This window comes from Trifolium pratense, linkage group LG1 (assembly GCF_020283565.1).
Source record: "Trifolium pratense cultivar HEN17-A07 linkage group LG1, ARS_RC_1.1, whole genome shotgun sequence".
In the NCBI taxonomy this organism is placed as follows: domain Eukaryota; kingdom Viridiplantae; phylum Streptophyta; class Magnoliopsida; order Fabales; family Fabaceae; genus Trifolium; species Trifolium pratense.
The window spans coordinates 40,667,285-40,681,680 of NC_060059.1; the positions used below are offsets into that span (position 1 = coordinate 40,667,285).

Below are 14,396 nucleotides of genomic sequence, written 5' to 3' on the forward strand. Positions count from 1 at the left end.
ACAAAATTTAGACCAAATATATTAATTTTTTAATCAAATATATCAATTTTATTGACTTAAGTTTTTTTATGAATATATATATATTTATATATATATATGAGTCAGGATCCGTTGACACCAACTAGTTTGACACCAAATGTTACACCTCTCAATAACGTTTTAACCGATATAAATTTTATAAAATTCACCGTTGGATTGAAAGTTTACATCATATAGATCATTTGTGTAAAATTTCAAATAAATCCAAAATCATTTGATATGTTATTGAGATACATCAAAATTAACGGTTTTTGTATTTTTTTAAATGCCGTTAATCTTTATGTGTCTCAATAGCATATCAAATGATTTTGGATTTGTCTGAAATTTTACACAAATGATCTATATGATGTAAACTTTCAATCCAACGGTGGATTTTATAAAATTTATATCGGTTAAAACGTTATTGAGAGGTGTAACATTTGGTGTCAAACTAGTTGGTGTCAATGGATCCTGACTCTATATATATATATATTTTGCTCTGTATAAACTAGTCGACCAAAATTCATATTCGGAAAAATTGAACTATGGCAAAGACAATACAAAGACACACTATAATATATGTATAGAGCACTGTAAAAAAAAAAAATATGTATAGAGTAAATAAAGAATAGAAACAAGTTAGGGTCCGTTTGGTAAAAATAAGCTATAAGCTAGCTGATAGCTGATAAGTTAGCTGATAGCTGATAAGCTAGCTTATAGCTGATAGCTGAAAAGCTAGCTTATTGAAATTAAAGTGTTTGGTAAAATTAGCTTTTAAAGTGGTTATTAAATATAAAATTACATAATTGATAGTGGGTAGTTTATTTTTTAGAGTGGGTAGTTATTAAATTAAAGGGTAAAAATGGAATAAAGTGTAAAAAGCTATAAGCTATAAGCTCAAATGCTACTTGAAATAGCATCTGAAAAAAAGCTATAAGCTAGTACAAAAAGCTTGTTACCAAACACCTCTAATTTTTTGAAACAAGCTTATAAGCTCATATAATAAGCTATAAGCTAGCTTATTTGTGTTACCAAACAGAGCCTTAGTACTACTATCACGCAGTTCTTACTTATCACACTACACAATACACATGATACGAGCATGAGCATGAGCATGAGCATGAGCATGAGCATGAGCATGAGCATGAGCATGAGCATGTGGAGGAAACAAGCCATACACATTTGTTGGACCTAAAAAAGTAGGACTATTCTGAAACAACCAGTAACCAGGTATCTATCTAGGGAAGACAACAAGATTCTGATTCCACACAACCAACGTGATACTGATGGGTTTGGTTGGGGGTTGATTTATGATATGTTTGTTTTATTATTACATTTTTTATAATAAAAAAAATGTTAATGGGTGTTTTAAGAACATAAATTAAAATTGTAAAAAAAAAAAAACACAAATTAAAAAAATTAATACAGTAATTTTTTTTTGAAACGTATATTCAGTTCTTTTAAAGTTTAAAAATTATGTCAATTAGAAGTGAGAAGAGATTGAACATGTACTTGAATCTCATGGTACATGGTTCGATTTTCACCAAAAGCAAAAATTCCGCTAGAAAAAGGGTGAAGAAGATCGTGAGGTGGCAGTGTCAGGACAGGATAAGATGAGGTCCTAGGCTGTTAAATCTTTAACTATTGGCTTTAAGATATTTGTTAACACACTCTTTGATAAATTGAGTGAGTGGCGTAGTGTGCGATATGCATACAATGTTGCGGGACACTATGACAATAATAACAATATACAGTGGCAACCGTCCATGGTAGGTGTGTTAGGATCAATTCAGTATGCAGGCTTAGATTGTGCAGTCACAGCTAGCGTGGCCTGCAAGGCAACTGAGCTGCAAGCTCGTGCGCGCGCGTGTGACTTGGGCTTGGCTTGCAATTTGTATAGTTAGTTAGTTTGTTGTAAAGTTAGTTACTTGTATTGTGTGTTGGCCTATATAAGGGGCTTGTATTGTGGTGAATTAGTAATGAAGCACGATTATTGCTTAACAATTGGTATCAGTATACCGGTTTCGATCCAAAATCCTTTCTTTGTCTAACAACCGTTGTTGGTTACACAAAGAACCAGTTTTTCGTTACACAAGAAGCTTTGATTCAAACCTCCATGGCTGAATCAAGCAACTACATGCAGCCCTCCATCCCAAGATTCGATGGATTTTATGATCATTGGGCCATGCTTATGGAGAACTTGCTACGTTCCAAGGAGTTTTGGGATCTGATTGAGAATGGAGTTACAATTGCACCTGCTAATGCCACACAGGAGCAATTAAAAGCAGCTGAAGATAGCAGATTGAAAGATCTGAAGGCCAAGAACTATCTTTTTCAAGCAATTGACAGAACAATACTTGAAACAATTCTTTCTAAAGATACAGCCAAAGAGATTTGGGATTCTATGCGCCAAAAGTATCAAGGCTCATCTAAGGTGAAGAGAGCACAGTTACAGGCCTTGAGGAAAGAATATGAAACTCTGAACATGAAGATTGGTGAGTCAATTGAAGATTATTTCTGCAGAACATTGACAATTGCCAACAAGATGAAGATGCATGGTGAAGTCATGACACAAGGTAACATAGTTGAGAAAATCTTGCGTTCTTTAACTTCAAGATTCAATTATGTAGCTTGTTCTATAGAAGAATCAAATGATGTAACTTCTTGGACTGTGGACCAACTGCAAAGTAGCTTAATTGTTCATGAACAAAGAATGAAAGGCCAAAAGGAGGAAGAACAAGTCTTGAAAGTAAGCAACAATGGTGGCAGAGGTAGGGGAAGAGGTGCTCCCTATGGAAGAGATGGTGGTAGAGGAAGAGGACGTGGTGGCAGAGGTAAATTCAACAAAGAGAATGTTGAATGTTACAAGTGTCACAAATTAGGTCACTTTCAATCTGAGTGTCCAGATTGGGAAGAAGACAATGTGAACTATGCTGAATTTGATGAAGCAGAAGAATTACTGCTTATGGCTCAAAAGGGTAAAGAAATTAAAGAAATTCAAAGATCTGATGAAAGATTCAATGATAATCATCAGATTTGGTTCTTGGATTCAGGATGCAGCAATCACATGGTAGGCAACAAGGAATGGCTTTTTGACTATGATGACAGTTTCAAAGACTCAGTCAAGCTGGGAGATGATTCAAAGATGGCAGTCATTGGTAAAGGGAATTTGAAACTATACATTCAAGGGTATGTTCAAGTTCTCACTAATGTCTATTACCTCCCTGGATTAAAGAATAATCTGTTGAGTATAGGACAGTTACAGCAGAAGAATCTCACCATTGTATTCAAGAATGATACCTGCAAGGTGTATCATGAAGAGAAAGGTTTGATAATGTTTACTCACATGTCTATGAACAGAATGTATATAATCAAAGCACCAGTCTTAGTTCCAAAATGCTTCAATACATCCCAGTCCAATGATGCTCAACTATGGCATCAGAGATATGGACACTTGAGTTTCAAAGGAATGAATATTTTGGCACAAAAGAAAATGGTACAAGGCCTACCAGCTGTGAAGGAGCCTGAACAAAAATGTGATAGCTGCATGAAGGGTAAACAACAAAGAGATTCTATGCCTAAGAAGAGCTCTTGGAGAGCATTTGAAAGATTGGAATTGATACATTCAGATATATGTGGTCCCATTAGTCCTGAGTCAAATGGCAAAAAGAGATACTTCATCACTTTCATTGATGATCTAAGCAGAAAAACTTGGATCTATTTCTTAAGTGAGAAGTCTGAAGCATTGTCCACCTTCCAGAAGTTTAAAGCAATGGTAGAAAATGAAACAAATCTCAAGATTCAGTGTCTAAGAACTGATAGAGGAGGGGAATACACCTCAACAGTATTCAATGAATATTGTGATTCTCATGGCATAAGAAGACAACTGACAGCTGCATACACACCACAACAAAATGGTGTCTCAGAAAGGAAAAATAGAACAATCATGAATATGGTGAGATGTATGTTGAAAGATAAGAATGTGCCAAAAAGCTTTTGGCCTGAAGCTGTGAACTGGTCAGTACACATCCTCAATAGATGTCCCACATTTGCAGTAAAGGACATCACACCAGAAGAAGCTTGGAGTGCAAGAAAGCCATCTGTAAGTCACTTCAAAATCTTTGGATCTGTTGCTTATGTCCATATACCAGATAATCTGAGAAAGAAGCTAGATGACAAGAGTATAGTATGTATCTACTTGGGAATTAGTGAAGAGTCCAAGGCATATAAATTGTATGATCCTTTGAAAAGAAAGATAGTTATTAGCAAGGATGTGAAGTTTGATGAAACTAAGCAGTGGAATTGGGATACAAATGAAGTTGATAAAGGGAAAATTAATGAAGTAATCATTGATTCAGATGCTTGTTCAACAAGCAAACACAGTGGTGAGGAGAATGATGATGCTCACAGTGATGAATCACTGAGCAATGATGAAATTGGCCAAATAGTACCAGACTCAGAAGATAGTGATGAAGAACACAATGAGTATGTGCAGCCTGACAAGAGAGTGTCAAAGAGACCAGGTTATCTAGATGATTTTGTGACAGATGAGGCAGAATTGCATAATCTACACAATCTAGCAATATTTACACCAAGTGCAGACCCTACCACATATGAAGAAGCTTGCAAAAGTGACATATGGAGAGAGGCCATGGACTCTGAAATTGCAGCTATTGAAAGTAACAATACCTGGGAGTTAACCACTTTACCTTCTGGAGCAAAGAGAATAGGGGTAAAATGGATATACAAAACCAAATACAATGAGCAAGGGAAAATTGAGAAATACAAAGCAAGACTGGTTGCAAAGGGATACTGTCAGCAACATGGAATAGATTATAATGAAGTATTTGCACCTGTTGCTAGATGGGACACAATAAGGTCCATATTGGCAGTTGCTGCAATCAAAGGCTGGTATGTGTTTCAGTTAGATGTGAAAAGTGCCTTTCTACATGGAGAACTCAATGAAGAAGTGTATGCAACCATTGGGTTATCAGAAAGAAAATAGTGAACTTGTGTATAAACTAAAGAAATCCTTGTATGGCTTAAGACAAGCTCCAAGAGCATGGTACAGCAAAATAGAAGCATATTTTTGTCAAGAAGGTTTTGAAAAGTGCCCTCATGAGCATACCCTTTTTGTCAAACATGATGCAGATGGAAAAATCATAGTTGTAAGTTTGTATGTTGATGACTTAATTTTTACTGGTAATGATCAGAAAATGTTTAGTGAGTTCAAAAGGTCCATGGAAAAGAACTTTGCTATGACAGATTTAGGGAAAATGAGGTATTTCCTTGGTGTGGAAGTAAAGCAGGACAACAATGGTATTTTCTTGTATCAGCAAAAGTATGCAATTGAAATACTAAAGAGGTTTGGAATGTATGATTGCAATAGTGTGACAAATCCAATTGTGCCTGGAAATAGATTAATGAAAGATGAAGCTGGACAAGCAAGCAATGCAACAGTGTACAAACAGATGGTTGGTTGTCTGATGTACTTACTAGCTACCAGACCTGATCTTGCTTTCTCTGTGTGCTTGGTGGCTAGATATATGGAAAGACCAACTGAGATTCATGTGGCTGCTGTGAAAAGAATTCTCAGATATCTAAAAGGCACAGTGAGTTGTGGATTATGGTATGAAAGAGGCAAAGGGAGTGAACTAGTTGGATGGTCTGACTCTGACTATGCTGGTGATATTGATGATAGAAGGAGCACATCTGGATATGTGTTCATGATTGGTTCAAAAGCAATTTCATGGTCATCAAAGAAGCAACCAATAGTCACTTTATCCACCACTGAGGCTGAGTTTATTGCTGCAGCTGGCAGTGCTTGTCAAGGGATATGGTTGTCCAGAATTTTGGCTCAAATAGATTCAAGAGAAAGCAGCTGCATTACCATCTATTGTGATAACAGTTCATCAATTAAACTGTCAAAGAACCCTGTGATGCATGGAAGAAGCAAACACATTGATGTTAGGTTCCATTTCTTGAGAGATTTGACTAAGGAAGGAGCTGTTCAGTTAATCCACTGCTCATCCTTTGAGCAAGTAGCAGATATCATGACCAAGGCTTTAAGTTTTGAAAGTTTTAGCAGGAATAGAGACAAGTTGGGTCTGTGTAGCTTGGAGTCTGTAAATTGTTCTTGATGAAGTTCAATTTAGGGGAGTGTTTGTTAGGATCAATTCAGTATGCAGGCTTAGATTGTGCAGTCACAGCTAGCGTGGCCTGCAAGGCAACTGAGCTGCAAGCTCGTGCGCGCGCGTGTGACTTGGGCTTGGCTTGCAATTTGTATAGTTAGTTAGTTTGTTGTAAAGTTAGTTACTTGTATTGTGTGTTGGCCTATATAAGGGGCTTGTATTGTGGTGAATTAGTAATGAAGCACGATTATTGCTTAACAAGGTGTTGACTGTTAAGTATGTCTTGAAATCTTGGTTACAAGAAGTTGAAGTTTTTTTTCAGGTTCAAAAGTCATGGTACATTTGTTAGTGTACATTTGTAACATGGTGAGTATGTAAGGATTATAATGAAGTTATGGTTATTTTACAAAAATTATAGTACATATAATTTTGACAAACACAATGTCTCTCTTTTGTTAATTAATTTACGTTGTGTTTCGTTCCGCGTCTCTTAAAACGTGACAGAAAATCACGACACAGTGAAAAGGTACACTTTGTAGCTTTTGTAAATAGGTGAAAACCCATGTGAACGGATTGAACGCGGGTTAGGTGTAGTGAAAAACGCGAAACCAAACGAAGGTTTAGTCTGCACAAAATTGCTAAAACACAATCGTAACTTTTTTTACAACTTCAATACATTCAAAAACTATTATAACATTGTCTCATAAGATTAATTCTGTTGATAACTACTATAGATATTATTAGAGGATCAAAATTTGTACTTTAAATTTCACACTTCTTCATACAATCTAATCAGTAGCCTACTGGATTAAAAAAATAAATGTATATTACAGCATGAGTATTAAGATAACGTCCATAAAAAAATATCACAATGACGATTTATTAACTAGAAACGCTTATAGCATTGTGAAAATAATCAATGAACTTACTGTTTTTGTAAAATTAAAAAAAGGAACTTATTGTTTCTTGGGGCCCAATATGACCCAACTCATAAGTCCTCAAATCCCTACATAATATGTTATGTACGATATATTCTTTTCGCGCCCTGTAGATTTCCTCTTGCCCCCCCTACTTAACTAGTCGACACTCTTTATATATAAAATGTCAAGATTTTACACATTTACTATTTAAGTAGAAAAATAAAAGTTTGCTACTTAACTAATTGACACCTTATATATACATTAAATTTTCAAGATTTTACATTGTTCTCTACTTAAGTAGAAAACTATGTTAAAAAAAATAGAGTAGAAAACTGTATTAACTACTTAACTAGCTAACACCTCATCTATATGATTTTTTTAGGATTTTTCACGTTCACCTTCTAGAAGGTTGCATGAAACATGTTTTTACTAAAACAATTTTGTATTCTTAAGTTATTTATGTTTTTTTATATATTAATGTTCCTCAAGATTCTAGAGCTAGTGTGAAGGAAGACATTGTCGCAAGTACCTAACAATCAGGGGCGGATTTGTGTGTATTACATTGGGGGCTCAAGCTCCCACAAGGCAATATATTAATATTGGTTTAGAATTTTGATCATTAAGTAGATAGGATATATTAATCCTCGTAAATGCACGACTTGGTGACAATGGAGATCCAAAAAAATAAAAATAAATAATAATAATATGATAGTTGGGCCATATATTGGCCGACTACACTGTAATCACTAATTTTTTATTGTATACAGTCCTAATCCATATTTTTAACTTTATATATTCAAAGGACATTTCAATAGTTATATAAGTTTTAAGGGTGAGAGCACAGTTCTGGGGGCGAAAAATAAATTCTTCACAATATCATATACTTAAACTAAGCAACCCTAGCTTATAGCCCAAGTCCAATAAAGAAGAGTTTCCTAGTTCATCTTAAATTGCTTTTTAGGCCCCTATCATGCTACAGGCCCCCCAAAACACAAAAATACTCTTAAATTTTAACCCAATTTGGTTTGCAACCTAGAATCCAAAATAGATATAGGTTCGGAACGATATAGGTTCGGAACTTACGTTCCAAAATGGGTGATTCTAGTCGTCCTGCCAAACCAGTAAGCCACCACCTCATTTGACCACCACATGACACAAGCTTTATCGCCTTCTTCGGTCTACCCATTTGTTCAAATTAAAAATTTGTCTAAAATAACAATCCATTTAACACGTTCAATGAATTGAAGTTCCTTGACTCAACAAGTTACCAATTTGATAAAAAAAAAAAAAAAAGAGGTTAAGATAATAATATTTTTTTATACTCAATTAATATCAAGGCTAAGATAAAAAAAAAAAAAAAAAACACTAGTATAAACTCAATTAATATCAACTTGAAATTTCATTGAGTTCAAGCAGATAATAATATTTTTTAAAAAAATGTTTTAGAAGAATTCGAGTTTAATTTATAATGGAAATAATTTTTAAGTATATTTTATTTATCTCACTTGATTAATAAAAAGTTATTATTCTATCCGATTCTTTTTATAATGAACATTTTGAAGAAAAAAAATTAGTCATTTTTATAAAAAACACTCTTTAAATTTATTATTTATTAAATGCACAATTTATTTGTATCCTCTTTAAATAAAATTAAATAATTCATTTCAATGCTAGTGCATTGAGTGTTAATTTTGGAATAAAACATAAAATTCTAAAATTATTAATGAGAAAAATTAGTTTTTCCGGTCAGTGTATTTTTATCGAATGGTGTATTTGATAATTATTAGTTCTTTCAATGTTCATCCTATGATACACGAATACTCTATTTAAGGGAGAGTACCAGTATCAGGTATGTACTCGTACTGAGTAAGTATCCGTACCTTAATTTATGCACATATACACATATACGTATATTAATTTTTTTTAAAATATCGTACTCCGTAATCGATGGTACCCGTACCGCACTGCCACACCTAGGCAACGTAGCTCGTCACACAGTCAAGTTTTTTTATTTTTTATTTTAAGGAACAGTCAAGTTGTACGTATATTTTTATTAAATTTCATAAGATTTTTATTACAGTTAGTACATCACAGGTGTACTTTTTAAATAAAGAAGACATTTTAAATGAAGAAGACTCGGCACATATTGTTTTGTTTTCTTATATTACCTTTAGCTTTGCCTTAAACATATTGTTTGTTTTCTATTATAAGAAAATAAAAATTAAGTTTATTAAATAAGTAAGGTATCTTATCTGTATATTATTAGTTAGATATATTAATTATTAAATAAATTGAATTCTATTTCTTCTTATAATAGAGATTGAAGAGAGTATGATATGAATTTAACTTCTTTAAAATGAAAATTCATTTTAGTCTAAAATAAATAATATCAATTTTTTATAAAAAAATCAAATTTATATATTATTAGCGGCCTATGCAGCCGCGACTGCTTGTGTCTAACTTATGTCAAAAAAAAAATATGTCTTATATGTTATGGTCAGTTTGTTAATAAAAAAAATTTGCCGCTAAAAAAAATGTGTCTTATATTATGGTGAGTTTGTTAATAAAAGATTTTTGTTGCTACAAAAAAAACAAAAATATTGTTGGTATTATAAAAAGTCCACATCAAAACTCTTGTATCTTTTTTATATATAGTATAAAAGAATAAATAAGTATGTTATAATAAATTATGGGTAAATTTACATTTGGGATCTTTTATCTTATGCATATTATATTCATCTTTTGTTTTTTTTTTCTCTTTCCCATCAAATTGGTCATTTATCTTTATAAATATTTACACATTAATTTTTTATCTTATTTATTTGTAACATATTTGTCCTTTAACGCTTTATTTTTTTTTTCAAGTTTGGTAAATTTTGAGTTTAATGAAAATTGTGGATTTTAATTTTAGAGTTTAGAAGAACAAAGCAAACATAATACATAGATTCATACATACATGACATACACGATGAATATGAGATTATGAACAAGATGAATGTTCATCATTATTAACCCACTTGAGTTGGTGCATTGGTATTGGCTTAGGACCTGGGAGTGTGCTCATCTTGAGGTCTGAGGTTCGATTCTCTCTGACGCCAATTTGAGTGGGCTAATTTAGCTTCTTCAAAAAAAAGAATGTTCATCATTATTTATGGTTTTCTAAAATGTTTCAATCCATTCACATGTGTCCTTGTTTCAAACCTTTCATCTTATTACGAATAAATAAGAGAAATGATTAACTCGTACATGTCTGTAAAGATAAAGAATCCCCATGAGAAAAAATAAGATACAAAATTAATCATGTACTTTTATGACGATCAAAAACCAATTATAAAAAAAAAGAGATAAATAATATATATTGTAAATAAATAATAAGGTAAGATAAATGACCCATATTATAATTTGGAAAATGCTAAATAGTGTCCCTAAGGGTGTACATAGATTGGGCAAATTCGGTCGATCCGGTCAAACCCACCCAATCCAACTCAAAAAAGTGGGTTGGGTCGGGTAAGTGGGTGGATATGAATTTCAAAAAACCTAAAAACCGGACCCAACCCAAAAAACCTACTAACCCACTAGTGCTATGTTTCTTGAAATTTTTTTATGAAAATACTAAAGATTTTTTCATTTGATTATTAAATATTTTTATATTGAAAATGAGTTATACTATTTTTTACGAAAATAAAAAAGATTGAATAATTTTTATGAACAAATATGATAATTTTTCGCATTATTTTTTTAAAATTTAAAAAAATTGAATAATTTTCATAAACAAATATAGTGATTAATGGTTTAGTCATTTGATATTAAAAAAAAGCAAAAACATCATTTGGATAAGACGCTATCCAACCCGTAAATTAGTAGATTTACACAAAAAAATGGGTGATTATTTTTTATAGTGAAAAAAAGTTAGCATATTTTTCAAGAAAATACATTGATTGAGTTAATTTTTATGAAAAAATATGATGATTCAACATTTAGATATTTAATATAAAAAAATAGAAAAATAATTTGGGTAACCCACAACCCAACTGAATCCAACCCGGAAATTAGTGGATTTGCCCAACCCGGTCCAATGTTATAACGGGTGGTTATTTTACTAAACCCAACCCGGAGTATCATATGTAGTTTGGGTTTTGGTTAAACCCAACCCAATCCGGCCCACGTACACCCCTAAGTGTCCCCACTCCCCATGGCACTCTTAAACATTTTAAATAGTACTCCATTTTTTTAAATTTTTATGAAAATGTGTGAAGTCAACACATTAAAAATTAAAATATTTTACTTTTTTGAATAAATTATTTTTTAAATGAATACTTAAAAAGTGTCCGGAAACCCTGTTTAACAAGACTCTTATAATTTTGCTAAAATTATACTCCCTCCACACCACAATATAAGTCATTTTTGGCTAAATTACACAAATTAAGAAATATAATTAATGTTGTATGGAAAAGAGAAATTTTAAGTTAGTTTACAGAATTGTCCTTCTTTAATGATACAAGAAAGATAAATTGAAGAAATGAAAGAAGAAAGAATAATAAATAGTTAAAGGTATAATAGAAAGAAAAAAAATTAAATGTTTCATTGATAATGTAAAATGATTTATAATTTAGTACAATTTTTTTTTCTAGTGACTTATAATTGGGTACAGAGGGGAGTACTAACAAAAATGTACAGTATTTTTTTTTTGTCAAGTAGCCTAGTGGCTAGAAAATTCACCTTAAAGGTGAATTAGTGGAGTGTCCCGGGTTTGAACCCGGGCTCCTGCACATATAGTGCGATATCCCTACCAACTGAGATAAGCTCACGGGGACACAAAAATGTACAGTATTATGTATGTATGTGTGTATATCGTATATACGGTGCTTGGTGCATGACTTTTCTTTTGTGAGTTTTGTGCGCTGCGTTCCGTTGTATCTTCTTGACTTCTTCTATCTATAAGCCTGCAAGCTCTGTCAAATTCACACGTGTCAGAAAACCAGACGCATCCCCCACGGCAACCCAATGAGGTCAGTCATACCCTATCATTTTGTCCACTATATCGAGTCTCACACCAAACACATCGCTACCAAAAAAACCAAACTCAAAATGAAATGAATTGAATTGAACATTGTTTTCAAATCCGCAATTACCACTTTCTGAAACAACAACGATAGAAAGAAAGAAAGAAAGAAAAAACATGTTCAACCTCAAAGACGTTATTCAGTGACAGAGAGAGTAACCACAACTTTCAATCTCAGCCGTTCGTTTGTTCGTTCTATCTTCTTCATCAACAGTCGTGGATGGGCCAAGCAGCTTCCACGGCCACCGTCGCCGCTAACCGCCGGGAAAGCCTACAAGTTAACCGATCTATAAACTCCACAAAAACTAACAGATCTACTGCTTTGGTTTCGCCGATGGTCGCCGGTGAAGACGACGATGTTTTAGATCCAGTTAACGGTGACGGTGGCGGTGGCAGTGGAGTTGTAAACTCCGATTATATATCAGATCTACCTGACGAATGCTTAGCGATTGTGTTTCAGTCACTTTGTCCCGCTGATCGGAACCAGTGTTCACTCGTTTGCCGGCGGTGGTTTTACGTTGAAGGACAGAGTCGTCAACGACTTTCGTTAAACGCGAAACTCGATCTTCTTCCGGTAATTCCTTCTCTCTTTGATCGATTTGATTCAGTGACGAAATTAGCGCTTAAATGCGATCGTAGATCTGTTAGTATAAGAGATGAAGCTCTTGTTATAATCTCCGAGCGTTGCCCCAATCTCACGCGCCTTAAACTCCGCGCGTGTCGTGAACTTACTGATGCTGGAATGGAAGCTTTTGCTAAGAATTGTAAAGGTTTGAAGAAATTATCGTGTGGATCTTGTACTTTTGGATCTAAAGGTATGAACGCTGTGCTTGATAATTGTGCTGCACTTGAGGAGCTTTCGGTGAAGCGTCTCCGTGGAATTGCGGAGACTGCGGTGGCTGATCCGATTGGGCCGGGTGTTGCTGCGGCGTCGCTTAAGACGATATGTTTGAAAGAGCTTTATAATGGACAGTGTTTTGGTTCTTTGATTCTTGGTGCTAAGAATCTAAAGACTTTGAAGCTTTTTCGATGCTCGGGTGATTGGGATACACTTTTTACGCTAATGGCAGAACGAGTTAGGAGCATGATTGTTGAAGTTCACTTTGAGAGGCTTCAGATCAGTGATATTGGATTGCAAGCTATTTCCAATTGTTCAAATTTGGAGATTTTGCATCTTGTTAAGACACCTGAGTGCACTGATATGGGACTTGTTGCAATTGCAGAACGGTGTAAGTTGTTGAGGAAGCTTCATATTGATGGGTGGAAAGCGAATCGGATTGGTGATGTAGGGTTAATTGCTGTTGCTAAGTTTTGCCCTAATTTACAAGAATTGGTGCTTATTGGTGTTAACCCTACGAAAGCGAGTTTGGAAATGTTGGCAGCTAATTGCCCTAATTTAGAGAGGTTGGCTTTGTGTGCAAGTGATACTGTTGGTGATCCTGAGATATCATGCATTGCTGCAAAGTGTTTAGCTTTGAAGAAACTCTGCATTAAGAGTTGTCCTGTTACTGATCAAGGGATGGAAGCTTTGGCAAATGGGTGTCCCAATTTGGTGAAAGTGAAGGTTAAGAAATGTAAGGGTGTTACAGTTGAGGGTGGTGATTGGTTGAGGCGCTCTAGAGGATCGGTTGCTGTTAATTTGGATACAGTCGAAGCAGAACTTCAAGATGCTAGTGATGGTGGAGCACAAGACAATGGTATAGAATTTCCTCCGATGCCTACAACGGCAAATATTGCATCGAGAAGTACCGTTCGATCGAGTTCATTCAAGCAAAGGTTAGGGCTTTTGTCCGGGAGGAACATAGTTGCTAGTACTTTGAGAAGATGGTCCTCCGGTGGTAGCACTAGTGCCCGCCATGGTTAGAGACAGAGCATAAGGAAGCTTGCTGTCTTTGACCATTTTTCAATATTATTATTGCTGTATTGTATCATTTGATTATCTATATCTTGTATTTTACATTTGAAATTTATGCCGTGTGATGTTATTTGTTGTCTTCTGAATCAAATCTTCACGCGGTTGAAGTGTCGATGGCATTTTCCCCCTCTATGTTGGCATTTTCCCCCTCTATGTTGGTGCTATACTTTGATAAACTCACTCAATGTCCTCTCTTATCCCTTGTTTATCATGTATTGTTTGTTTGATTCTTCTCTTGACTGGATTCCTAGATTTAATGGATTGGAAACAACAATGTGTATAGGAGGATCTCGGAGGTTAAGGATGTTTGGTTTTTGTATGATTTATGATTGTTGTGTCTATTTTTCAAA

At 34.2% G+C, this 14,396-nt stretch overlaps 1 protein-coding gene across 1 annotated transcript; it reads left to right on the forward strand.

The window, feature by feature from the left end:
* The first annotated feature begins 11,632 nt into the window (after positions 1–11,632).
* LOC123897550 (F-box protein At1g47056-like) lies at positions 11,633–14,396 on the forward strand. The gene has a single exon (XM_045948243.1). The coding sequence runs from the start codon at positions 12,352–12,354 to the stop codon at positions 13,993–13,995; it is 1,644 nt and encodes a 547-aa protein (XP_045804199.1). The 5' UTR covers positions 11,633–12,351; the 3' UTR covers positions 13,996–14,396.